We start from the raw sequence: 26,051 nt of genomic DNA on the forward strand, positions 1-26,051 counted from the left end.
TCCTGTAGTCGTTGGAAAAGCCTTGCGGTAGGACTCAGCAGACGGGGCCCGTGGTCCCGGCTCTCCGTCCGCTCTTAGGTCCCGGGTGTGCTTGACGAAGTCAGACCTCTCTGAACTCCGGGGCAGTGGGAGACATCCAGTGAGATAAACGGGTGTGAGAGGGCTTTATAAACTGCGAGGTCCTATCCAACGTAAGGGGGTCCTATTTCCAGAGAGCGTGGTTACTAGGCTTGTTCTCCGAGCACAGGAGTTGGTCGGGGTTTTGACTACACTCACACACTGCGCCTTCCTGTACCCTGTGTGGTTGAGGTGTGTGAGAGAGGTGCTAACCTCAGATTTAAGGCATTTTTCTGTATTTCATTGACTCTAAGACACTTTTTAAAGAAGATTTTAATATCTCCAAATTTGGATAGCGAGGGTGGGAGGGAGACGCAAGAGGGAGGAGATATGTGCATAGCTGATTCACTTTGTTCTAAAGCAGAAACTAACACACCACTGTAAAGCAATTCTACTCCAACGAAGGTGTTAAAAAAAATCTCCAAATTTGAGAGGCACCTTACCAGTCAGTGGCATGACAATTGAATCGGCAACTTATTTTTTTTCTTTTTCAGCAGTACATAAAATAACAGACATCTTCCAATCTGAGGTGTCTTAGAGTCACTGAAGGGCCGTCATTGTTAACTTTGATTCTTCCTCTTCTCCACGAGAGTCACCCTCCTGGTAGAGAACAGCCATTCGAAAAAACTTCTAAACTTTTAGCATGTAGTCTCCTTCTAACACTCCATCCTCTCTTTCTTCCCTGCCGGCATCCACCCAGGCCAGGCAAGCGTTCTGCTTCCTGACCAGAGGGAGCCCCCTTTGTTGGACCGTCTCTTGGGGCAGATGTTCCGTGGGACGTGAGAGAAAGGAAGCCGAGTGCACCTGCGCAGGGAAGCCCACCGTGCCAACTGACAGGGAGGGAGCCACACGAGCCAGGCCAGCTGCCCCCGGCAGCTCTGGTTTCTTTATTTCCCAATCAGAGCCTGGCCAGAAGGCTTAGCCTGCTGCCCTGGGGAGCTCCCGGGGCTGCTCATTGCCAGAGATGAGCTGGTAGGGCTGGGGCAGGGGAAGGGAGCGCAGCCTGTCCTGAGCTCCCTGGGTTGACGTAAGTGGCTGTCTGGCCCACGCAGAGGGAGACGATGACTTCCTCACCTCGTCTAACAAGGTGGAACAAGAGTTAGGCGGTGGGCCTTTCGGGGAAAAGCAGCACCTAGGGTAGCCTAAGCCATGCACATTCACTGTGGTTGGAAATTGCCACCAACCTTCCCTCAAGTCCTGGCAGCCACTCTAATTAAGCTCGGCCCTTGTAGCCTTGAGGCCAGGCTCTTCCAGAAGGGAAAGCAGTGTCTGCAGTGAGATCCAGGGATACTTGGGCACAGGAAGCAGTTTTGGGACATTCCCATCCCGCACCACCCCCCGAGGGAGCTTAGCAAGACATGATCAGCCCGGATTACAGCCGCCCTCACGTAACTGGGTTAAAGTGTTGGCCTACTTAGGCCCCTCCTGCAGTGGCCTCCTTCAAAGCTGACGAGGCCGATTAGGGGGCTATTTCTGAGCCCTAGTTGTGCACCCAGAAGCCTGGGGTCAGTCCTCCTGTGACAAGAAAGACAATAACTAAGGCTGGACAGCCAAGGGGAGAGTCTGCCCTGCCCACGGGAGAGCAGTGCTGTCAGACCTCATGCGTCCTTGGAAAAGAAAGAGCCCAGGAACGTCAAGTCTAAGTCCCTGGATTTTGAACTTCAAAGACCAAGCCAGCCAATTTTCTGGGAAAGACCTTGTCCTATGTTTTTGCCATCTTCAGCCCTAGAGAGAGATGGCGGATAGGCAAAACGAAGTCTTCAGTCACAGTCACTAGCCTCTACTTAGTAGGTTCTGTGCATTTGAGGGAGATTGCTATCTAACCTGAGCCTCAGTTTGCTCGTCTATAAAATGGCAATAATAATAAATATAATAACTACTTCACAGAGCAGGTGTGAAGAGTGAATAGATAAGACACTTGGCATGGTGCCTGGCACACTGTAAGCACTACTTCCATAAATGTTAGATGCCATCATTGCTACCATTTCCACCACTACTGCCACCACCATTGTCATCATCATCTTCATCTTCATTAAGACAGCAGAGTGAATGATGGAGAGCTGTCTCTGGAGCCTGAAAAACACAGTCTGAATCCTGGCTCTGCCACTTTGTAGCTAGGTGGCCTTGGGTAACTGATAACTTCTTTGATCTAGAGTCTGTGAAATCGAAAATTCATAAGGCTGTTGAAAAGTGTACAGCCTGGTCCTTTTTGTGCAGTAAGCATTCCATAAATATTGGCTATTATAATTGTTAAAAAGGGGTGATCAAGATCAGTGGTTACCAGGAGGAGTTGGGGGGAGGGATGAATATGTGAAGCACAGAGGATTTTTAGGACAGTGGAACTACTCTGTATGATACTATAATGGTAGATACATTTCATTAGACATTTGTCAAAACCCATAGAATTTACGGCATCAAGAGTGAACCCTAGGGCTTCCCTGGTGACGCAGTGGCTGAGAGTCCGCCTGCCGATGCAGGGGACATGGGTTCGTGCCCCGGTCTGGGAGGATCCCCCATGCCGCGGAGCGGCTGGGCCCGTGAGCCATGGCCGCTGAGCCTGCGCGTCCGGAGCCTGTGCTCCGCAACGGGAGAGGCCGCAACAGTGAGAGGCCTGCGTACCGCAAAAAAAAAAAAAAAAAAAAAAAAAAAGAGTGAACCCTAATGTAAACTCTGGACTTTGGTATCAATGTAGGTTCATCAGTTGCAACCAATGTACCACCCTGGTGCGGGATGCTGATAGTAGGAGAGGCTGTGTGTGTCTGAGGCAGAGGAGGTGGGGCAGGCAGTATATGGGTGTTCTCTGTACTTTCTGCTCAACTTTGCTGTGAACCTAAAACTGCTCTCAAATTATAGTCTATTTAAAAGGAAAAGAAAAAGTTGATCAAACTAGATTGTCATAAATTTAGGATGTTAACTCTATCGCCATGGTAACCACTAAGAAAATAAAAGATACAGAAAAGGAAATGAAGAGGGAATCAACATGGTACACTAGAAAATAGTCCATCAAACACAAATGAAAGCTGTCCTGGAGGAATTGAGGAAAAAAAGAGATATGACATGTAGAAAACAAATAGCACAATGGAAGGAAAAGAATTCTTCATTATCAGTAATCACTTTACATGTAAATGGGTTAAACTCACCAATTACAAGACAGATACTGGCAAAATGGATTTTAAAAAGACATGATCTAACTATATGCTGCTTACAAGAGACTCAATTTAGACCCAGAGACAAATAAAATTGATAAAAGGATCAGTTCATCAAGAAGCTATAACAATTATATACATATACACACCAAACAACAGAGCTCCGTAAGATATGAAGGAAACATTGACAGAATTGAAAAGAGAAACAGGCAGTCCTACAATAATAGGTGGAGACTTCTATACCCCACTTTAAATAACGGATAAAGCACTTAGACAATACGTATGTAAGAAATAGAAGACTTGAACAACACTATAAACCAGTTAGACCTAAAAGACATATACAGAGTATTCTACCCAACAAGAGCAGAACACACATTCTTCTCAAGTGTACGTGGAACATTCTGCAGGATAGATCATATTTTAGGCCATAAAACAATTATCACTAAATTTTTAAAGATTGGAATTAAACAAAGTATCTTCTTTGACCAAATGGAATAAAGCTAGAAATCAAAAACAGAAGAAAAACTGATAATATTGCAAGTATGTGGAAATCGAACAACACACTTAACCAATGGGCTAAAGAAGAAATCACTAGGGAGATTAGAAAATGCTTTGGGATGAATGAAAAGGGAAATACAGTGTACCATTTAATTTTTTTTTCTGCATATATTTCTTGTGATATGCTTTTTTTATTTTTTATTAATTTTTATCAGAGTATAGTGGATTTACGATGTTGTGTTAGTTTCTGCTGTCCAGCAAAGTGAATTAGTTATACATATCCACTGTTTCCTGGATTCCGTTCCCATGTAGGTCATTACAGAGTATTGAGTAGAGTTCCCTTACAGTAGGTTCTTAGTAGTTATCTGTTTTATATATAGTAGTGCGTATGTGTCAATCCCAATCTCCCCAACGTACCAACCCTTTGGGATACAGTGAGAGCAGTGGTCAGAGTTAAGTTTATAGCTTTAAACACCTGTATTAAAAAGGGATCTCTGAAATCAACATCCTAACTTTACACCTGGAGGAACTAGAAAAAGGAACAAACTACACCTAAAGCCAACAGAAGGAAAGAAATAATAAAGGTTGGAGCAGAGTTAAATGAAATAGAGAATAGAAAAAAAAAATAGAATCAATGAAACCAATAGTTGGTTCTTTAAAAAGATCAACAAAATTGGCAAATCTTTAGCTAGACTCATTAAGAAAAAACAGACGTAACTAAAATTGGAAATGAAAGCAAGGATGTTACCACCAACCTTACAAAAATTTAAAGGGTTATAAGAGAATGCTATAAGCAGTTGTATGCCAACAAATTAGTCTTGATGAAATGGAAAAGTTCCTCGAAACATGGAAATTACCAAAACTGACTCAAGAAGAAATAGAAAACATGAACAGATCTAGAACAAGTAAAGAGATGATTGAATCAGTAATCAAAAACCTCCCAACTTAAAAAAAAGAAAAAAAAAAAAAAACCAGGCCTCATTGGTGAATTCTACCAAACATTTAAAGCTTTAACACTCATCCTATACAAACTCTTTCAAACAATAGAAGAGGAAGGAACACTTCCTGACACATTCTATAAGGCCAACATTACCCTGATACCAAAGCAAGCAAAGATACCACAAGAAAACCACAGACCAGTATCCTTATGAATACAGACACAAAAATCCTCAGCAAAATACCAGCAAGCCAAATCCAATGACACACTGAGAGGATTATACACCATGACCAAGCGGGATTTACCCCAGGAATGCAAGGGTGGTTCAACATAAGAAAATCAACCATTGGAGTACACCACCATGTAGGAAAATGAACTCAAAAGAGACCAACAACCTAAATATAAGGGCTAAAATTGTTAGAAGAAAACATAGGGATAAATCTTCATGACATAGGATTTGGCAGTGGATTCATAGATTTGTCACCAAAAGCATAAGCAACAAAATTAAAATAAAAATAGATAAATTGGACTTTATAAAAATTTAAAAAATTTTGTCCACCAAAGGGCACTATCAAGAATGTGAAAAAGACAACCTACAAAATGGGAGAAAATATTTTCAAATCATATATCCGATAAGGGTTTAATATCCTGAATACATGAAAAACTCTTAAAGACAACACAATTACAAATTGGGCGAAGGACTCGAATAGACATTTCTCCAAAGAACATACACAAATGACCAATAAGCACATGAAAAGGTGTTCAACATCACTGGTCATTAAGGAAATGCAAATCAAGACCACAGTGATATACTACTTCATACCCGCTAGAGTGGCTGTAATCAAAAAGATAATAACAGGTATTGGTGAGGATGTGGAGAAATTGGAACCTTCATACTGGTGGGAATGTAAAATGGTACAGCCACTGTGGAAAACAGTTTGTTTCTCAAAAAGCTTAACGTAGAATTACCACATGACCTGGCGATTCCATCCTTAAGTATCTACCCAAGAGAAATGAAAACATAATGTCCACACAGAAACTTAGACACACGTGTTTGTAGCAGCTTTATTTTTAAGAGCCAAATGACTGAAACAGCCCAGATGTCCATCAGTGGACGAATGGATAAACAAATTGTGGTCTGTACATACAATGAGATATTACTCAGCCATCAAAAGAAACGAAGTACTGAAACAGGCAACAACTTGGATTAACCTCGAAAACATTATGCTAAGTAAAAGAAGATAGTGACAAAAGGTCACACGTTGTATGACTCCATTTATATGATATGTGCGGAATAAGCAAATTCAGAGAGACAGAAGACTAGAGGTTACTCAGGTGATGGCCAAAGGAGAATGGGGAGTGACCTCTTAATAGAGACGGGGCGTTTTATGGAGTGATGAAAAAATTTTAAAACTAGAGAGAGCCGGTGTTTGCACAACATCGCGAATACAGTAAATACCACTGAACTGTGTGCTTTCGAGTGGTTAATTGTGTCATGTGGATTTCACCGCAATTAAAAAAAAGTCAACAAAAGGAGGTGAAAAGAAAGGAATTTCTGTTTAACTCTCAAGTGCAGTGTGCACCCTGCTCACAGGACTCACTGGGTAACCTTCCCAAGAGCAAATGTGTTGCCTGCACTTTCCCAGCCTAGGGCTGACCATTAGCAGTTTCTATTTGATCTTCTCCAAGGCCACAGATTCTTCTGGAGTGGTACAAACCCAAAGGGGGGAGGAGGGGCCCAACGTACCCTGCAGGAGCAGTCCCAACCTGCTTGAACGACTGGATTAACCCCGTGTTCCTCTTCCCAATCCCATGATTCATGAGCACCATGGACCACATAGGCTAGGCACTGAGGGGCATGGCTTCCTGTACAGAGGTCACTATGGCCAGCCACCACAATTCTGGGAAAGGGGCCATTGCTGAGGCCTGTTCCAGCGGGGCGGCAATATCTCCATGCAGAGTTCCTGGAATTCACGTGAATGTTTAAGTAGAGAAAGTTTAGGGAAACGTTTGCGTTACTCACACTAGTACCGTCCTTCAAACAAGATGGGGGTTTTCCGCTCTTTCCAATCCAAGACCCCCCTTTCTACCCTGCCAGGCTGTGTGCGAGTGGGGACTTTGATTGCCCCATCCAACGGTCCGGCCAGCCCCCGTCTCCTGTGCTGATGCACGCAAATCTATTTACACATGTTGACACATACGCTGACGTTGGATCATTCCAGAATATGGTGGGGATGGAAATTCTAGTTTGATGAAAAGTGACGATAGCAGCTCCTAGTTTCAAATCTGCCTGGTGTTCAGGCAATGACTGCGACTCTCCGCAGCTTCCTGTCAGTTAAAATGTGATTTAAACATTCTATTGTGTACCAGTTGTGTTTCCTGTTTTATAATATCCAAATTTAATATTGCCTTCCTGCCCTTTCTGTGTAGCGGGTGATTCAGAAAGTGACTCTGATTTCCCTCTCTGGGTGGGTTACCCTCACTATCTTATCTCTCCTCCTGCCTCATGAATGGGTTTTTCCATTAGTCAGCATACTATAACCTCCTTCAGGCCTCAGGGCAGCCTCGTAGAGCAAACAGCGTAGTTTCTCTCTGTGCTGCTCTCTCTCTCCTGGTCATGGGAAGGGCCTGATACCTTTCAGAGGGCAGATCTGTGGTAAAAACAAAACTTTGAGCCACCAAATGCCACTCTGCAGGGGTACACAGACCCGTCTCTTATACGGTCATGTATTGATAATTTCTCTCCCAACCACCGTGGCATTCCTGCTAGGGAGCAAGATAGCCTCACTGTGGGAACAAATCCTCTCCTCCGCTCAAGGAACCATGACCGTGCCCGGTTTCTGGGTGGTCTCTGCTGCTAACACGTTGGAGGGCCAAAGAAATGCCATTTCCCAACAGGGCCGCTACAACTCTGCTCATTAATGCCACTCTGAGGTGGGAGCCATTTAAGGGAAACACTGTAAATCCAGCCCAATGTCACCTGGGCCCCAGTCTGAATGACTTTTGCCGGCTAGACCAAACTTGTATGCCACTCACAACTCTTAGCTCAGAGTGAACTGTTAATTTGTCTTACAGAATGATACTATCTTTATTCCGAAACCAAGCACGGTGCCATGCCTCTGGGGGGGCGGGGCGGGCACTCAGTAAATATTGATGGCTCACGTTGAGCCTGACATTTGGGAGGAAAAGGCCAAATGGAAAAGGAGATGAAATGACGCTTTGCCAAAGGCTCTCAAAATAACTGGGCACGTTGGGGCAGCAGCAGCGGTTTTCAGATTGTCCCGCGGGACCGGGACCCGGCATTCTGTTGGAACTGATCGAAGTTTCCATAAACATTTGATTCAAAGAACGTGTGTGCGTTTAAATGTATAATATTTAAACACTGTAATAAAAACCGAAAAAAACAAACAAAACCCAAACACCTAACCAAAACATCTAATGTGTTACATTCAGAATGGCAATTGAAGACCACCCAGTGGGTCAGCAGGAACCATCAAGTTGACACATTCTGTTCAAACCTCAGGCCCGATGCTTCTCCTGCCTGAACTTCTTGCAGGCCTCCCTTGTCAGGCCTGGTTCAGAAGGTTGCGACTGCACCGGGGTTTTATAATTTAGGCCAATATGTACTCACTTTCATGAAACTATATTAAGATACCACCTGTTTCTCTTTGCAAATCAGGACCTTCTTGCTGCTGTACAGCCAAAACAATATAGAAATCAGTGGAGCGCCGGGACTCTAACTACAACTGTCATCTGTCACCCCAATTACAAATTTGTATAGTCACCCAAACAGCCTCGTCGTTCTCATTAACTTTATAAGTAACTGGTATGCACTCGTACTTTATAACAGTGAAATACTGTTTTTAGTCTCGTACTTGTAACTTAATGAGGTGCCAGCTAAGATTCTGATTAAAAAGCAAAGAGGTTCTTCCAGCATGGAGGGAGACTAAAGGCTAAACAAATTACCGGCCCCTTGTGACTTGGCTGCATCCTTTTAGAGTGGGAGCAGGAACTCAAGGACGCCAGGGCAGTTGTGAGCACAGAGACACGCAATGCAGCCACCGCCCAGCGCGCGCTCCCGACTTAGCGCGTCCTACACCTAACCTCTGTCGAGCTAATGTGATCGTCCGTCATGATGGAAATCTGCAAGTGCAGGTCAGTGTTTCTTCATATAACGCGTATGCCCTCACCAGCCCTCTGGGTGGGTCCACTGAAACCATTTGAGATACATAGTCCATCTACTCGGGACATAATATATTAAGTGTCACTTTAAACATGGTTATAACCAAGTTCTTGGGATGAGGAGGGTCCAACTGGCTTGGACCCTAAGGCAGTTTTTTTCCGATTCTTGAAAAGATTTCTTCCGACAGGCCGGGGGTTCGGAACAGGGGATTGTACCATGCGCTAAAGGGATCAAGGAAGGCCGCTGAATATAGGAGCCAAAGCAGTATACCCAGGGCCTGCCTCAGTTGCATCCTCCCATTCAGCTATTCCTCTGGCCGGTGAAAAGCCTGGGCAGACAGATGGGAAGCCATCAGAGCTTGGTCCAAACTCACACTTGTCTCGGCTCATGCGGTCAGAGCTGCAGAAAGTGGGAGAAGCCGTTCTCTGAATGGCAGTCATTCACTGAGCGCTCCTGACTGGCAGCTCTGAGACCAGGTGTGGTTTCCTCACAGCAGACTTCCCCCCCAGCTCACAGTGATGGTACCCCTCGGATATGACAGTGTTTTCCATCAGCAGAGAGGAACTGCCGCGACTCACACAGTCACACTTGCCCTCTGAAGCAGTGGAGCAATTTAAAAGGTGCCCAGTGGGGCATGAAGTCTAAAGAGGAAATGCTGAAACTCTGGGGAGAATTTAGGTAGGTGGAGTGTGATTCCTGAAGTTGAAATCTGTCCAGACCACTGAGTTAACCACTAATGCTATAAAGAGAGAATGCTGTGGGCTCATTAAATTACTTCATTCTACCTGAACCTATTAATATCGTCTAAATCATTAAAAAAATCCTGTGTACCATTAAACATGAATGATGAAACTGGCCCTGAGCAGATGGCTGCCTTAATGGAGCACTAGTCCAAACCACAATAGTCCTCTAGAGCCGAGATGGCTGTTTTTAGCCGCTGTGATTGACATGAACACGTGTCATCAAATTCACATGGGGTGTGGGGTTTTGGGGCAGCGTAACAGAAAATTGTCCTGCATATATTCATTAGAAATTAATCCTGAAATATGCATGATGAAACTGAGACAGCAAATGATTTAGAAAGAGCCAGAGGTATGTCAGCAATGTCCCTGATGGCCTTCCCATAGAGGAAGAGATAAGGCAACAGCTGATAGAGGTAGCACACCGAGAGATCCCTTGCTTGAAGCAGGCTCCCATCTGGCCCTTGGAAGGCAGTAGCACTAGCTGCCCTGCCCGATACTCAAGACATTTTCCCCAAGCTCAAGTGGCGAATAGGGTTCATCTCATACCACTCTGGAACTGGAAAACTGGAAATACGTTTACGTGTGTGATGTGCCCAGCGTGTGTATGAGGAGGGTGGACAAGCTCCGAGCGGCCACATCTTGGGCATGTTTAGTTTCTGTCCTGTACTGAGAAAATGGCAAAGGCTTGATGGCAGAAGAAAGCCTTCCCACCTCACCAGATTGTGCTGGATGGCACTGCTACTGCCCCCTACCAGCTCACAAAGGGAAACACCCAGTAATACACTGATCTGGAAGAAATCTGGAGCGGGCTTAAGTATAGCCATGCCGCCGCTGCGATTCAAGTCTGCTGCTTGCCTCAGATCCGTGGCCAGGGTAGGGTGCCCAATAAAGGCCAGACTACTGTATCACCAGGCCAGGATTCACGGCTGGGTAAAAGAATGACTGACTGACATAGGTAAATCGTACGGTAGGGAGCAACTGTAGGCAGATGAGGTTTCCCAAAGTGCCAGTTGTTTGGAAAGAAATCCGTATCAGTTCCTAAGTATATTATTTCAAAGGCTTCAACTGTTCGTTTGTTTGTTAGCTTTTAGTAAGAAGGACCCATGAGCCCCAAATCCTCTGACGAGGCCGGTTAAAGAAAGAAACCACAAATGGTAACTCAGTTTTAACATTTTATTGGGTAAATGATTTTAAAGGTAATAACAATAGTGTCAAAACTACTACAATATCTTTCCACAGCCATACCTTACAGACCCACAGAAACCTTCCCATTTTTCTTTTTCTTCATTTGTAATATTTTAAAGCCATACGTGTCATATAAAATGCCCATTTCCAATAGTTTCTTCAAACTATTAAGCAATTAAATGTGGAAGGAAGGAGGATCTAGTTATACTGGAAGGGGTTTCAGGTAATCTGTGATGTCTTACTGTAATCAAAAAACAGGGTGCTAAGAAAGGGACGAGGAGAAGAGCTACTCCAGGTAGCTTTGCTCATTACAAGTCTCAACCACTGCATCACCAAGAATTCATTATGCTGGTGACCGATTCAAAGTAATTTTGGGGAACATATAAAACACAAAAATAACTTAGAAACTAGATCCAAATATTTCAAAAGTAATCAACTTTCATATACAAAAACAGTCAGAGGTGGTTACAAAAGTTTGTTTTCTCAGTGCGTCTATGTACCAGCGCAGTTACTGGGTCCAGAGCAAAATAAAAGGTTTATTTTCTTCTGAAACAGTAATAAAAAACAAGGAAAACATATCTTTGTATATAAAGGATCAATGCTGGTCTTAAGAATAACGTAATCAGAAACCCTTAAATCGAGAGGCACACAACGGGTTTCTGCTTTTATAAAATAAAAGGAAAGTCACCAGTTTATTTAAATGGAGGAGGTGCTCACACCCCTCAAATAAACTTAATTCAATTTAACATCACTAGCAAAAATCACTTAGAAACTGTACAAAAATAAAAAAGTTAACACATTTAATCCTGCAAGGTTTTTGTAAGGACTGGAAGGCAGGCTTTTGGAGCAGCATTTGGGCATGGCTGGGGGCTTCTTTGGTTTGATCTAACACACACAAGAGATGGAGCCTATTCCAGATGACAGTTTCGGATTTCCTGCACATTTGAAGACATGAACAGAGGCCAGTATACAAACTTCCGGTGTGCTGCACACTGGGGCTGTATGCTCTGGACTGAAACTCTTATAACTGCCTTAAGTGGGGCGGGGGTGGGGGGTGGGTAAAGAGCAAGCCTTGCACTTCCTCCATCAATCACACCGGAGACTGGAGCGGGCAGGGCAGTAGCACATATTCTCGTGCAGTCAGAAGGCCACTTAATGGGGGGGCGGGGGGGAGGGGCAATTGTTCTTCTAGAATCTGGTACCTGGCTGACCTTTTCTAAGAACAAAAAAACCCTTCCAGAAATGGAAGCCTTTTGCTACATACCAAAGTAAAATACGTACTATTTTCCAAGAGGAAAAAAATACCCAGTTGCATCTGAAAACGGAAAACATAAATGGAACTAATTAACATTTAAAAAAGGGGGGCTATGTAAACTTTGTGCTACTCAAATGAAGTTCAAGTATTACTTCTGAGCTGTTTAGAGATCACTGAACTTACACAATATTCTGGTGACAAGAGTGCAATTCACATTTGTGTTTCTGCACAAATAAACCACAACTGGCTAGAACACAACCTGTGCAGTCAGAATCTTCGTCTGAGTTAAAAACACATGCTACATATTTCAACATGTTCAAAGTTAATTCAAACTACGTATTTAACAGCTTTGTAATATACGACAAAGGTGAAAGGGTCTAGCATTTGTCTGAAGCACACCATTACAAGTTTGTATAACACCCTTTACACTACAAAGTCTTTTAGTCAACAGCTACTTAGACACAAAAATGCACTGTGCGTTAATTTGAACACAAAAGGAGACAAAACTATCCTTTTCCCCCAAGCCACGGTGGGAAATATTGCTGACCTCGTCCTCTGAAGCCTGCAGGATGGTTATTTCTTCAGTATAACATTATTACACTGGTAAGAAAATCTGTATAACATCTGCATATATCAAGAATTTTTAAAAATCTGATATGATTTTAGAGTCCGCATGACCAGTCACGTGACCTGCTCAAAATTGATTAGCACCGTTAAATACATAAACACACACATATGTATGTATTGTAAGTATACACACACACGTATGGGATAGATCTTTTCTTTAAAAACAAAAAAACTTCTAACCATGAGCTCACCCAGGACGAGGAGCCTGTTGAACTGATGAGATGATAGATAAGATGGATCAATATTGGTCTATTTTGTCTCTCTTCGGTTTGCTTGCTTTATTTACTTTTTTTTTTTTTTTTCTTGCAGCAGACAATATCATTCAGCTTGTGCTCAGTTTCCCTATAAGGGCAAGAAAAAATTTCCATCAGGTAGCCACTTGTTTTTATACTGAAAGACTAATCTGCTCCAAAGTGCTCCCAAGTAGAAATGAAAGGACTCAAAATCCCTTTCTAAAGCCCAGCAGCTAGCTTTCTCTGACTAATCTCTAGGTTCAGTGGAACTGGCTACCGAGATTCCATTTCAGGCTAACAATTGGCTTCTTGGTTAAGGCATCACGACTGAAAATGGTTATTCCAACAACAGATGCTGCGGACGAAGGAATACCAACAAACTTCTGAGAACTCTCATCGAAAACAAAAGCAGTTTGCTTCGCCATAAGGACAAGCAGAAGGAATTCAGCCGATTAATCTCACAAACTAGAAAAGGGTTTTCAAATTCTGAACTAGCAGTCTGTCACTTGTCACAGCAACTACATGTATAAGCTATGCCATCTTGATATTCAGTGACATCTCATAGTTTTAGACTATATATTCTGAACCACACTTATATTCATCACTTGAAATAGTTGTTTCCTGTTTGAAAAAAATTTTACACACACACACACACACACACACACACACACACACACACACACACACACATATATATATATTTACTACCATAAAATGAAGGTAATCTTTCTCCAGAATCATCTGTCATTTTTCCTGGGGATATACATATAGACCTCCCGTTGACATTAGGAAGTTCTTCTCTGCATATGCATCATGGGAAGACTAGCCCTGCAAATGAGCTGGGCTCTTAACAACTATATCGTATCTAAGTGCCAACTCCGTTTTTACAGGGGTAACATAACATCTTATCGATATAGTAGATGTGTTTCTATCAGAAGTATGTAGTGCAGAAAGAGATTCAAGCAATTTTATAGTATTTCTAAAACTCCAGTATTGTCCCCATGACAAACATGTCTGAAATCACGACATGTATTAACTTCTGTTTCACTAGATTATCTTTACTATTTCTTTAAATGGTAGCTAAAATTGTCTCTGGCCAATCATGATTATTGAAACCTAAAGCTAACAAATTTAAATTAACATATAATAGACACATGTCTCTTTTTGGTTATTTGCTCAAAATAATTTTCTTTTCAGCTTAAAAAAATACTTAAGAGTAAGCAATTTGTCTAATCTGTTGTTTCACATAATAGAAACAATAAAATTTTTAAGAATATTTCTCTAAATTGCCTTTCTTCTAACCCCTCTTAATTCCACATAATTATATTCTTCTCAAAGGCACTAAATTCTGTATCTGCTCTCTTCCTGATATTCGCTGCTTTTCAAAATAATTTCTGTAGCATATTTCAAAGGTAGCTTGTACTTTCTTAAAACAGTGTTTTAGTTTGTAAGTTGGTTCTGTAAAGTGATGAGGCAGTTTTTCCTGTGATAACCAGCACAATAGGCATAAATGATTTCTCACTCTCTGTGACAAGTCCTATCATGGACCTTCGAATGTTCTACACTAGAACGAAAGTTCATCTATTCTAACCATGGGAAAAACATATACTTAAACAGTGAAGACCCACATACTAAGCTCTCATAGCAAAATGAATTTCAGACAAATTCAAGAGTCATATACAAATACCTGAATTTGATATGAATTACTCCCAAACACAGCTATCAAAAATCACCTATCTTACTGAGGAAAATGAAAGAAACACCTAAATGAAATCCTTAGAAACTGCATGAATTCTTCCATCCACAGTCAACAGAAGGAAGGAAGAGAAGAAGGAAGGAAGGAAAGAAGACAGGAAGGAAGGCAAGAAGGACAGAAAGACAAACCTGACCGAGACAGCAAAGCAAAATTCCATATAATATTGTAAGGAAAGAAAACCCCAAAATTCATATATGCTGCAAAAAAAAAAAAAAAAATCAATGACCTAATATAATAAAACAGGATCATCTTAATAAATGCCATTTTCCTACCCGTTACCATGATGATCTTAACTGACGATGTCGAAGCTTCACCATGGCAACGGAAACTATCATCATAAAATGGTACAGTAAAAGAGATAGCTAGACCAAGAAGGGGTAGGGTCTCCTGGGAAGAGGTCTGCAGAGAGGCCCAGTGACTGGTTGTGTGGCTCAGTGTCAGGAATAATGGTTGTATGGCGGAAGGGGATGCCCAATGCCATTTTGGAAATGATGATGCTGGCGATGAGCAAGGTATTCAGCATAGCTCAAGGTCATCTTTTCACTACGGTACCTGAAAGAAAGTTAGGGAAGAGACAAAGTTAACATCACGAAATAGGTGACATGTGAATGTCAGAGCTAGGAGGGACCCTTAGGGATAATTCTCTAGATGAGGAAACAGAGGCCTAGAGAGAAGAAGTGACTTGCCCACTGTCACACAGCTAATAAGCAGCAAAGCTGAGATCAGAACCCAGGAATCCAGAGTCTGAGTCCGGTGCTCTTTGCACTCTACTACTCCTTGTTTAAATCGTTCTAGAAATTGTATTGCCCTCCTCAGCTCCGGTTTGCTAACAGGAAAGAACGGAGGAAAGCCAGCCTATTACCGTCACGTATGCATTTCATTCACTTGACTACTTTTTCTTCCGGGATCTTCCGTTGCTTCCTCTTTAACCATTCCTTTCCTTCTGTCCACATGTCTCAGGTCTTGCCGTTAAGGGAAAACAGTAGCAACAAAAAACTCGTCTTGATCGTGGTATCTCAACCCTCTTTCCCCCCATCTTCAGGTTTCTTTTCATTGCCACACTTCTCAGAAGAGTAACGTGTATTTTCTACCTCATCTCACACCGCTCCTCGGCCCTGTGCCTCTTGGCTTCTGCTGCCACGCTTCCGCAGAAACTGCTCTTTCAGAAGCCACCCCTCATCATGCCTGACCTCTCCATTAGGATACCGCGCAGCACTCCCTTTCGGAAGCTCTTTTGTGCCTTGTGTTCCACAACTCCATACTCCCTTGGTTCTCCCCCTGCCTCTCGGACTGCTCCCTCTCTCTCTGACTACTCATCCTACCCTCGCCTTGCAGGAGTTTCCTACATTTCTACCTTCAGTTCTTCTGCCCCTACGCTCTGTCCCAGCTCAGTGAACTCTTACTTCACAGCTTCCACTATGTCCTCTTTACAGATGATCCCAAATCACCATCTCTAGCCATGAGCTCTACACACGTACATTTTCAGTGACCTATTGGACATTTCTATACAGATAGCCTAGGAAGCACTTCAAATCCAGAATCAATACGTTAATGTAACTCTCCCCGACGTGGTCCCTCTCTTGGTGAAAGGGACTGCCTTGGTCCCTTTTATTGAGATGAAAGCCTTGACTGGCTCCTCTTCCCTACTTCCGAATGATGACCAAGTCCTTTCATTTTCCCCACAATATTTTTTTTTCCTTCCTTTCTTCCCATCCCACTGCCACAGCTCGTGTTAAGGCTCCCATTTCACCTTCTTTGGATTGCTGCCACAGATTCTTAGATAATAACAGTGTCTCCTAATTATTTTTCCTGTTTCCGATTCTAATCTTACACTTCCCCAAATCCATCTGTTCAGAACCCTTCAATGGCTACCAATTGACTATAGCATCAGGTTTAAACTTCTTACACTCTACCTTCTGGGCCATATTTTCCCCAGTGACCACCTTCTCTATGTACACTGAGAGACCAACCAAATCAGACTATTGAGAAGATTCCTTAGAACTTGCCCCATACTTCGCCACCTACATGCCTTGACTCACCAAGTTCTGTTTAAGTTAATCCCTTTGCTCCCCCACTCTCCACCTGTCAAATGTTCTACTCATTCTTCCAGCCCAGCCTCACATCTACCTCCTCTTTGAAATTTTCTGTTATCCTCAGCCCCCTCCTGGAATTCCTCTTTCCCTACTCTATGATCTCATATCATCTATCACATTCTGCTGTATATTAATAATTATTTTTGTACATGCCCTTCTATTCTCCTAGAATATGAACTCAGAGAGAGCAGCAGTGCAGGCATTTTCAAATTTGTAACTCCTCAGAGCTGAGAATAGTCCATTTTTAGACTATAGGCATTCAATGTGGTTTTGTGGAATTAAAAGAAATGGAAACAGCAACTCATTTTCCCAAAATGTTTGATAGTTTCCTTTTTAAATAAGTACCCCTACGAGCCCATGCAGAAATACATTTAGCATTTGTCAATTGTGTTTTTCAGCAAGCTTTCTGTCACTGCCAAAATTCTGAGGTGAAATTCAAATTTGCGGACTACTTATGAGGATCCCGGGGTTCTGCTAAGCAATGTCAAAAGCTGGCCAATTTCTAAATTCAGGTAACTTTCTTCAATGATGTACTCTAAAGGCTCAGAGGGCTTTCTTTAACAAAGCCAGAGTAAGCCCACAGAGCTGTGATGCGAAGGATGGGCTCATACATCATATGGGCTTTACTGCCAAGCGGAGTTCATTGTATTCACCCTCAGTACAGCCCTGCCATTCATTTCCACTCTGTTTCAGAAAGGAGAAGCAAGTATAGTTAGAGAGACCAAAGAAATCAAAAGGTTACAGGTATACGCATCAAAATGTACTGGTCAGCCTTGCACTAGGAAATGCCTTCTGTACCTGGTCAGTTTTATGGTCTTCCTGAATTCATTAGTAATCGGAGCTTTGTATCCTCCTTTCCTCAGTAAGGAGTCTATGGTCTGAATATGGTCCCATCCTGTGGAGAGCAGACCAGATAAAATACCAGTCAAGCACATGTAATAAGCACTTTTGGTTAAATACAAAATGACTGTAGAGGTCAGCTATCACTGTCACCGACCCCTTTGGTCCTAAAAACAGTCACACAGAAGAGCTAAGATTTCATCCTGTACAGAAGCAGGGACACCACGGGACACCTTAAATTCTAGCTATCCCTGCTGGCTAGCAACACTGGCTTCTTTATCTCAACTGCATTCGAAGGCAAGGAGCCTAAGAGGCTGGCGGGCAGTAACTGCTCGGTCGTGTCTCAGTAACAAGCCACAAACATTGTACTCTCCTCTAACGGTGACATCTTTAAAAAGGGAGGAAAAGCCTCACTGAGCCAACTCAGTAGTACTTAGAACTCCCACACTAACTCTTGGTAATCGCCATTTCTCACCGTATCTTCTGCAGGCTATCAAGTGCATCTGTGTGCAGCGTTCAAAGGCATTTTTATGGGTTCTGACACGGGATGCACACTCATACCCGAGGCCCTCGACCTCTTATGTATGTTTTACAGAGTCAGTGGAACTACAGAATTAAGAAATTTTCGAAAGCAACCCCAATAAATCTGCAGATAGCGCTCTCATTTGGGGGGTTAATGATATCAAATTTTGTAGTTATAGATCATATTTATATGAAACAGATATGGGAAAACCAAATTACCAATGCTTTCTGATGAGAAGAAAAGCTCCATGAGATAAAGAAGAGGTATTCATTTCAACTAACATGAAACTATAATTTAGCAGTGGCTAGAAAGGACAAGACACTACAGAGTGAAACGTTATTTTGTGTTACACTGGTCGTTCATAAAGGTTTGTGCTATATCTGTAAAATCGAAAAACGTTTGTTGATTAGGGACATATAAAACACTAATAGTTCATGTATTCTCAATGCTCCTTTTCTTCATGGGACACTTACAATCTTAATAACAGCAGAAGGAGTAATGGCAACCACCTAAGAAGGAAACATTTGATACTGACAATGAACGGTGTGGCTGATCGTCAAACGAAAGGCTTGTTTATGCCACAAGGCTACAGCCCAGTGGAATATGGGAAAATGGCGCTTAAAATTCATAGCAAACCATCGCCTAAAATAAAGCCCAACTTTTACAAATCTATGCTCTTTTTGAAAGTATACTTTTATATGTTTTCGCTGCCAAACTTCAGTGCAGAGATTCAACTTCTGTGTAATTCACCGATTTCATACAGACATTGCAGTGGCAGCGATGGAAGAGTCATTTCTTATCATCTAACAGTGATCAATTACCAGATATAACTGCAAGGTCAGATAGCGCATTTCAATATGTATTATTTGTTTAAATTCTTCACTAGGTCATATGAAATAAAGTACAACAGTGACCTTGCTCCTTTGCAACCTCCGGTAGGTAGGTGGCGGTGCGTTTTGATCCTTTTTCGTTGATGAATTCTATTCTAATGCCATGTACACCCACCTGAAAGAAATTGGCAGTTTTATTAGTACAGTCTTCTTTACAGAGACAGAAAGAAAAAGTTATAATTTAACTTTCAGAGAATGCAGTTCTTCCCTTCCCCTTGCTTTTGGAAGGGCATATCTGTTTTCTCTTTCCGAAACACTGACTTTGAGGATTGAAGGCCATTATGATGGCCATGGAGACTTGAAAACACTGATTTTTGCATGTGCCCAGCATGCACCGGGCTATGCCATTCTGTTTGGAACCAGGACCACCATTCTGGGGCTGTGTGTAGAATAAGACAATCGATGATGGCAAGAGTCCTGCCCCCACCCCCAAATTGTGGCTCATGACAATAAGGAACTAGACCAAGGGAACCGACTTCAGAGAGATAGCAAGCAACCATCCTGCTTTCAGGGATAATCACCATTTCAGATTGAGTTTCAAATCAATCTGGGACTGGTGACTCTCTTCCCAAACTGTCTAGTCTCTTTGAAACCTTGAATTATATGTAGATAAACAAACACAGATAAGACCGAAAAAAATCTAACGATCAGATCCTGCATCGTCACCCATTACGGCATTTCTAAAAAAATGTATTATGGCTTAGAGTGCGCAGGTGGCAAACCCTCACTGTATATCTACAACACCGCTGCCAAATCCGAGAGCAATAAAGATTTCGAATGACTTTGGGGCAGGGCATTTTTACACAGTTTCTTATATACTAACCCAGAGACCACTATAACTTTTATTATGTGAAAGACAAACTTTTGATGGTACCCTAAAAAAGGTGGTCTCCTAAGTAAGTGTGGGCAATTTCTTGCTAATGTTTTAAGAAAGTAATCTACTTTTTCTTTGATTAGCATTCAATCAAAAGGAATCTGTCCTTTCCCGTCATGTCTCACACAGAATAGTGTATAGTGCTAAAGATCACAAAAAGTTCTTATCTTCTTTATATACACTGATAACAAAAGTGACATTTCAAAAGTATAACAACTCCATTCTGCTCTCCCAAATCCATGGTTGCTTTAGATCAAGGGTTCCCAGGTGGAGTTTAAGGTGGTCCAAGGTCCAGGAGGGTAAACATTTTTACCAGAGAAAGGGGCTTCTTTTCAGAGCAGGTGGCTACATCCATTCATCTGTATGGAGGTAATAAAGGTCTAGAAGAGGAAAAGGGGTCCATGAAAACTTCTTTTGTTTCTTCTGCGCTTAGCCTGAAACTTCCCAGTTTTTCAGGGAATAAGAAGTCCTCTGGAAAATCCATTTTATTTTTTCCCCAGGTCTTCACACATCCATCCATTAGAGTCTGTCAGACCTTATGAGCAGTTGATGTTTTTTTTATTAAAGCCTATCTCTGTGGCTATTTCTTCTACCTAATATCAGTATTCTTATGAATATCCTTCTGCTGAAAATGCAATCAGGGCAGCTGTTTAAAAACTAACACAGTGAGGCCTCTCATACCCTGTGGGAAATGACTACGGACAGCTGAGAAGAAATATGAGTGCTTAGCTATCAGGCATTTCCAGGATAAAGGACATCTACTAATCTCCCTAGTGCCTGACACGTTACGGAGACAATGACAAATTTGCAACAGTTTCTGTATACTGACTTTCTGATCAGTGACTTTGAAATTTTTTCCTTCAACAATATTAGATCCTTCATAATTTGTTTTTAAAAACATACGGCATAAATAATTTATGCTACCATCATTCACTGAGGTGAATTCTGCAGCTTCAACTCAATGTATCAAAAATCTGTCATGTTAAAATTGAAAAGAGTTCTGGTGTTTATTAAGGTGTCTCATCTAAACTGTGAGAGGAAGACTGTTTCCCTATCTGTGAGATGAGAATGTTAGACTCAATCAGTGCTGTTTAATTGGTATGGGGTCGGGGTGCGGGCTGTGAAGGTTATCAGAATTTCAGGTTTCCTACTTCAGCAAGTATAGTTTGTAAAAAGAATAACTCCCCAGGTGATCTTTATTCCGGGTTAACTAGATAACCTCTAATAATCAGTCGAGCTCCGACAAACTGTGGCTAAGTATCGGGGGGGAAAAAAGTGATTTAGGCAAATTGGAGGTGATTTAGACATAAATCCTTTCTTCATAGGAGTGCATTCTGTGCTAGTCAACAAAAATGACAGAGATTTTGAAGCCTAGTAATTTAAAAATGAAAAGAGGTAAGACCAGTTGCATGGTATGCAAATAATATCTTAATAAAGATATATGCATATGAAGAGGTTAAGACCAAACTGGAAGGACATGTTGACCAAAATAAAAATTACTCATGGATAAAACTGATTTACTGTTGTATTTTGAGAAGGCCCCGCCATCAAATCTGACATGAAAAAAATTACCCAAATTCCCCCATTTTGAATTAGTACCACATTTACAATTTTTAATTCTTTTCTGTGTTCCTACGATTCTGAACAATCGAAAGCCCCTGTAAATTGCACTGTAGGTATGGTGATGTCCAAGTGATTCCTTTGTGAGAAATAACTTATTTCTTAGGTCAAAAATATACTCCACAGAGATATAAAGCCAAAGCCAGAGTGACTCATTTTTTTTTCAACTAGTGGAATCAGGAGAATGGTAATAACGTTCTGAACAGAATCAAAGTATAATATAGCCTTTTGTCACCTGTTGAGTAACAGCATCTCGCTCCCAGAACCACAGACGCCACCAAGTAGTCATACTGCACAATCAAAACAGGAGAGTGGAAAATGGCCTGCTGTGGAGACTGACCCAATCTGGCCAACTTGTGGTAATCACTGGCTTTGCAAATTAAGTCATCTCCACCGAAATGAGCACCAAAACTAATTCTGTACTGTTGGAGGGAGGCATCTGTCACAGCTGCAACTCCAAAATGGAACCCTCATGTATAATAATTGAATCCTCCCTTCAACAGACTGGAGAATCCTTCAGGCCAGCAGCATCCCAAGAGACAAAGGCTCTAGCTGCAATGATCAGCTAGATAAGAGATCAGCTAACCAGGGGTCTGGGATCCCTTGAGGCAAACTTGCTAGAAAACTCTACCGCAGTAACTTTCCATTTCTCAGGATGGATAAGGAGTTAGCATATGGGAAAACTATGTCACCAAACACCCCTAGCCACCACTGCCCAAAGTACAGCCAGGTGAGCAAAAGCTGGAGACGTGCAAATCTAGCCTTATCGGAGTCTTCAGGTCATTTTCAAAATTATTAGAAGGTCTGGGGAGAAAAATGCTTTCAAGGTCCATCAGCTGTGATAATGTCCTTTTAATCAAGACTGTACTTTTGCTAAGCAAAGCTATAAATCAACTCGAATGGTAGCAAATTAAATGTAGGACTTATAGATAAGAGGATATGGAATTAAACAGAGCTGTATCTGTGTGTGCTGTGAGCGAACATTAAGAGCAGTTCAACAGATTCCTATTTCATGTTAAAAAGAAAGCCATATTTATTCCGAACCTTTCCAAAGCAAGTGATTTTTATTAATGCTATTATACAATCTTTTGCTTTTAACATCACCCAGAATGATTAAATATCAAGATTAATGTTAGGACCCTAAAATATATCTTGATTATTCTGGAGTTGCTTATTCAGTGTGGGGATTATGCATCCCCAACTCCCCCTGGCCTCGGCCTCATCCTCTTTCCTCTCTTGTCCCTCTCTCTATTTGTTCACTGCTCTATCAGAGAGCACGTGGGCACAGGGAAAAGAGATACACGCAAATTAATCAATTTTGCTACATAGTAAAAAGGTTTGGTAGGAGAAGAGATTATAAATAATGGCTAAAATGAAGCTTCTAGACTGTCTGCAGATTTCATTTATCCTTGTTATCTGGTCCCTTGTTAGAAATGTGGCTTCATTTAAAACTATTACCCCCTAATGCAGTGACTCTCAATGCAGGAACATTAAAAATAAGTGCCCTCTCCCTCCTCAGTATAATACATAGTCCATATTATGCTCTGCTCAATTGCACAAAGTTTAAAACACCCTAGCCTGTCTATAAGGCAAGTGTTAGTGCTATAATTCACTAGCCGCACTACAAAAGGGTCTCGCTTTTACTTGTGAGCCTAATCAGCAAGCCAACAATCTGGATATGCTGAAACATGAAAAAGTCATCTGGCTAAAAGCATCAGTGAGTATAAAATGTGCTCTGGTGAAGTGGAGTAGGCTCCACGCAAGCCTTGGACCATTTGGGTCCCCAATTACCTACACGGTCCTGACCCTCAAAGCTAAATCTGCCCCTGATCACATCCTGGCCAATAAAACCAATTTACTTCCTCAGGTTCATCCTGTTTTAGCAATGTCACAGTTAGTCCCACTCGTCCCCATTTTCAGAACCAAATGTTGGGTTTCCCTGTAACGCTATGGCCATAGCTCACTCCACTGATTTTCAGTGGGTTCACCTTGAATAAAATAAAAAATATCAGGAGGCCAAAGAATCAAACGTTTGTCTGACATGGCTTTGTTGCTGATATCATTTGGCAAAATAGGCTTTGCAATTAACACAGCAGCCAGTCGCTGGTCATTCATGTAAGACTGACCTGCCAGGCTCAGTATGCCAGTTCCATTGAATTGAATGGAAGGACTCTGTTTCTAAGGAGAGGGCACCCCCTAACTTCTAGAGGCTGGCATCATAGGAGACACACATGCTCTCTCTCACAAAACAGCCGGTGGTACCACGGACAGAAACAAACACTGCATTGGACAACCCATGGGTCTGACCCAGAGTCTGGTGTTTCTAATATTTGTAGGAGGACAAAGCCACAAGTGATATTTTTGCCTGAAAGCACAAAACCCATAACGCAGCACCTTCAACTCATTCACTCATAGCCCCACGGTACCTTTTGCCCCATCCCCAGTTCAGCCTTCTGCAGACTGACTCTTCCTCTTCCCAATGAAAGCAAATTCCACATAAAAGAAGAAAATACTCCAAACTTGGGTCTCCACCAAGAATAGTTCTTATTTGAGCAAGTAAAATTAGCATTTTCATCATAAAGGCTGATGACAATTTGCACAGATCCTAATGAAACACTTCCCCCAATCCTGATAATGTCGACCACACAAAAATAATGTCGACTACGTATTGATTGTCCAGATCTGCCCATCAAATCCTCAAAGTTGTGATTCCTCATCGCTTTAATCCACCCATCAACTTCAGAAGTAAGTCTGAAGTTTTGAAAGTGCCCATCTGATTAACAATTAACACTTAACAATTAACAATGGTTAACAATTAACACTTCAGAATCTGGCCAAATAATAAATTTTAAAAACAGTGTTGCTGCAATTCAGGGTTTCTTTCTCAGTAATTTTTACTTTTGTAAACCTTAAAAATTATAAACATGGATTTTTTTTTTGTTTATAAAAATAGTACGTGTATATTACCAAAAGAAAAAAATCCCTTTTGAAAAGTACGAAGGAGAAAATAAAGATGACATGTAATCCTAGTACCACCTAGAGACAACTCTTGCCTTCGTGACTTAAAAAATAATCTTCTCTTGAACCAAATGAGATGTCAACAAGGACTATATTGTTAGGCTGTTTTTATCCATTATCTGACCAGTTCCTGTAGCTGTGCTTGCTTTCAAATCTCCTTCAAGTGAGAAGCTCTTAAAAGCACAAGAAATACTACACAAATAAATCAAAAAGGGTAATTGACTGCAAAACCATCACTTGGGCACAAGTAACCTTTTAATATAGTCTACTATAAAAACTCCACTTCACCATCTACCTCAGCTGAGGTTCGTTTTTTTTTTTCCCCCTGTTGTTATTTTGTGAAAACAACTGCAAAGGTCTCCTTGACCAAAATACATATAAGCTGCTCTTCTCTAAAATCCCTGCAAATCGGACACCTTTAGCTTAGAAATTAGTTTGGTCTCCGTGGACCAATTCTTGGCTTTTGCAGAGCTTACCAAAACACCAATTAGTGCCAATTTTGATTCATGTAGGAGATGTAGGAGACTTAGACATCTTGTCTATCAGGAACATAAAGCTGCCAATTTATTTCACAAAGGCCACTGAACAACAATCTGAAAACTTGTATTTTAACTAATATATGTGCAGCTCTAAAATACCTGGACTAGCTAATAATCACCCCCATGAACTCTGAAAGAATTAGTTTAAGATTTTAAAATAAAGCATGGCTAATGAAGAGGTGCTCTGAAAAGCTATGATGCCAAACATGTTTATATATCATTTGCAGTGAAAGAAACTGTTCTTACTCTAAGGTTTTGCAGGGAACAAGAGACAGCTCAGAATGCAATTAAGGGAAAAAAAACCCTACTCTCTGTAATGATTAATTATAATGAGCATTCCTTAAAAATTGAACAACCTGAAGCTTTCCAAGGAAAGTTCAGGCAACCCAGATGACCTTTAAATAAAAAGCCTGCTTCTTGTCAAAAGTTAGAGAAGTGCATTCCTACCATTTTTTAAAAGGGAATGAGGAAGGGGGTGACTTTACAGACAAGGAAACTAAAGTAATAAAATAATTTTCTTAAAACCTAGAGATGTGATTTAGTTTGCTTTTCAAAGGCTGAGGGGAAAACACCTCTTGCAAATGTACCCAATATAAAAATAATGTTTGCCTGATAAGAAACTGAGAACAATCTTACACACATTACAACTGTACATTGAGTACTGACTCAATACGGTGTCACTCAGTCTACAAAAGAGATTTGTTCCTAAAAAGTTCCATATGGGTTGAACTTATGTGAATGAATTAATCTTCAAGTCATGAGGAGGACAGTAAAGAAACCCTATAGTGTGTCCTTCTGCAAAGGAAAATATCTATTTGTAAAGTGAATAATCACTCCCTAATATGTTTGCTTAATTTAGATTTATACATATAATATTGACTTAGAGGATGATGCAGTAATATAATAGAAGCATATATGGTTTAGAATAGAGTATTTTTCTTCCTAAAGGAAATCCTTTTGTGAAAAAGAAATCT

At 41.4% G+C, this 26,051-nt stretch overlaps 2 protein-coding genes across 6 annotated transcripts in view; one reads left to right on the forward strand and one right to left on the reverse strand.

Annotated features, from left to right (window-relative positions):
* Positions 1 to 13,528, forward strand: part of TMEM164 (transmembrane protein 164) — a 176,612-nt gene extending 163,084 nt beyond the window's left edge. Inside the window, exons 8-10 of one of the 3 annotated variants that reach the window (XR_004348048.1) lie at positions 8,697 to 8,853; positions 9,439 to 9,559; positions 13,001 to 13,505. The gene's annotated coding sequence lies outside the window, so the exon portion shown is untranslated. Of the gene's footprint in view, positions 1 to 8,696; positions 9,560 to 13,000 lie in introns of all 3 variants that reach the window. The other 2 variants (XR_004348049.1, XR_004348047.1) reach the window with 2 other exon arrangements.
* AMMECR1 (AMMECR nuclear protein 1) overlaps positions 10,790 to 26,051 on the reverse strand; it is a 108,277-nt gene continuing 93,015 nt past the window's right edge. For 2 of the 3 annotated variants that reach the window (XM_032619613.1, XM_032619615.1), the window contains 3 exons: positions 19,051 to 19,141; positions 17,572 to 17,668; positions 12,978 to 15,232 (listed from right to left, as the gene is read on the reverse strand). In XM_032619613.1, the coding sequence (XP_032475504.1) occupies positions 15,118 to 15,232; positions 17,572 to 17,668; positions 19,051 to 19,141 (303 nt within the window). In that variant the 3' untranslated portion in view covers positions 12,978 to 15,117. Of the gene's footprint in view, positions 15,233 to 17,571; positions 17,669 to 19,050; positions 19,142 to 26,051 lie in introns of all 3 variants that reach the window. The other variant, XM_032619614.1, reaches the window with a different exon arrangement.

The sequence above is a fragment of the Phocoena sinus genome, chromosome X (genome assembly GCF_008692025.1).
Source record: "Phocoena sinus isolate mPhoSin1 chromosome X, mPhoSin1.pri, whole genome shotgun sequence".
NCBI classification, from domain to species: domain Eukaryota; kingdom Metazoa; phylum Chordata; class Mammalia; order Artiodactyla; family Phocoenidae; genus Phocoena; species Phocoena sinus.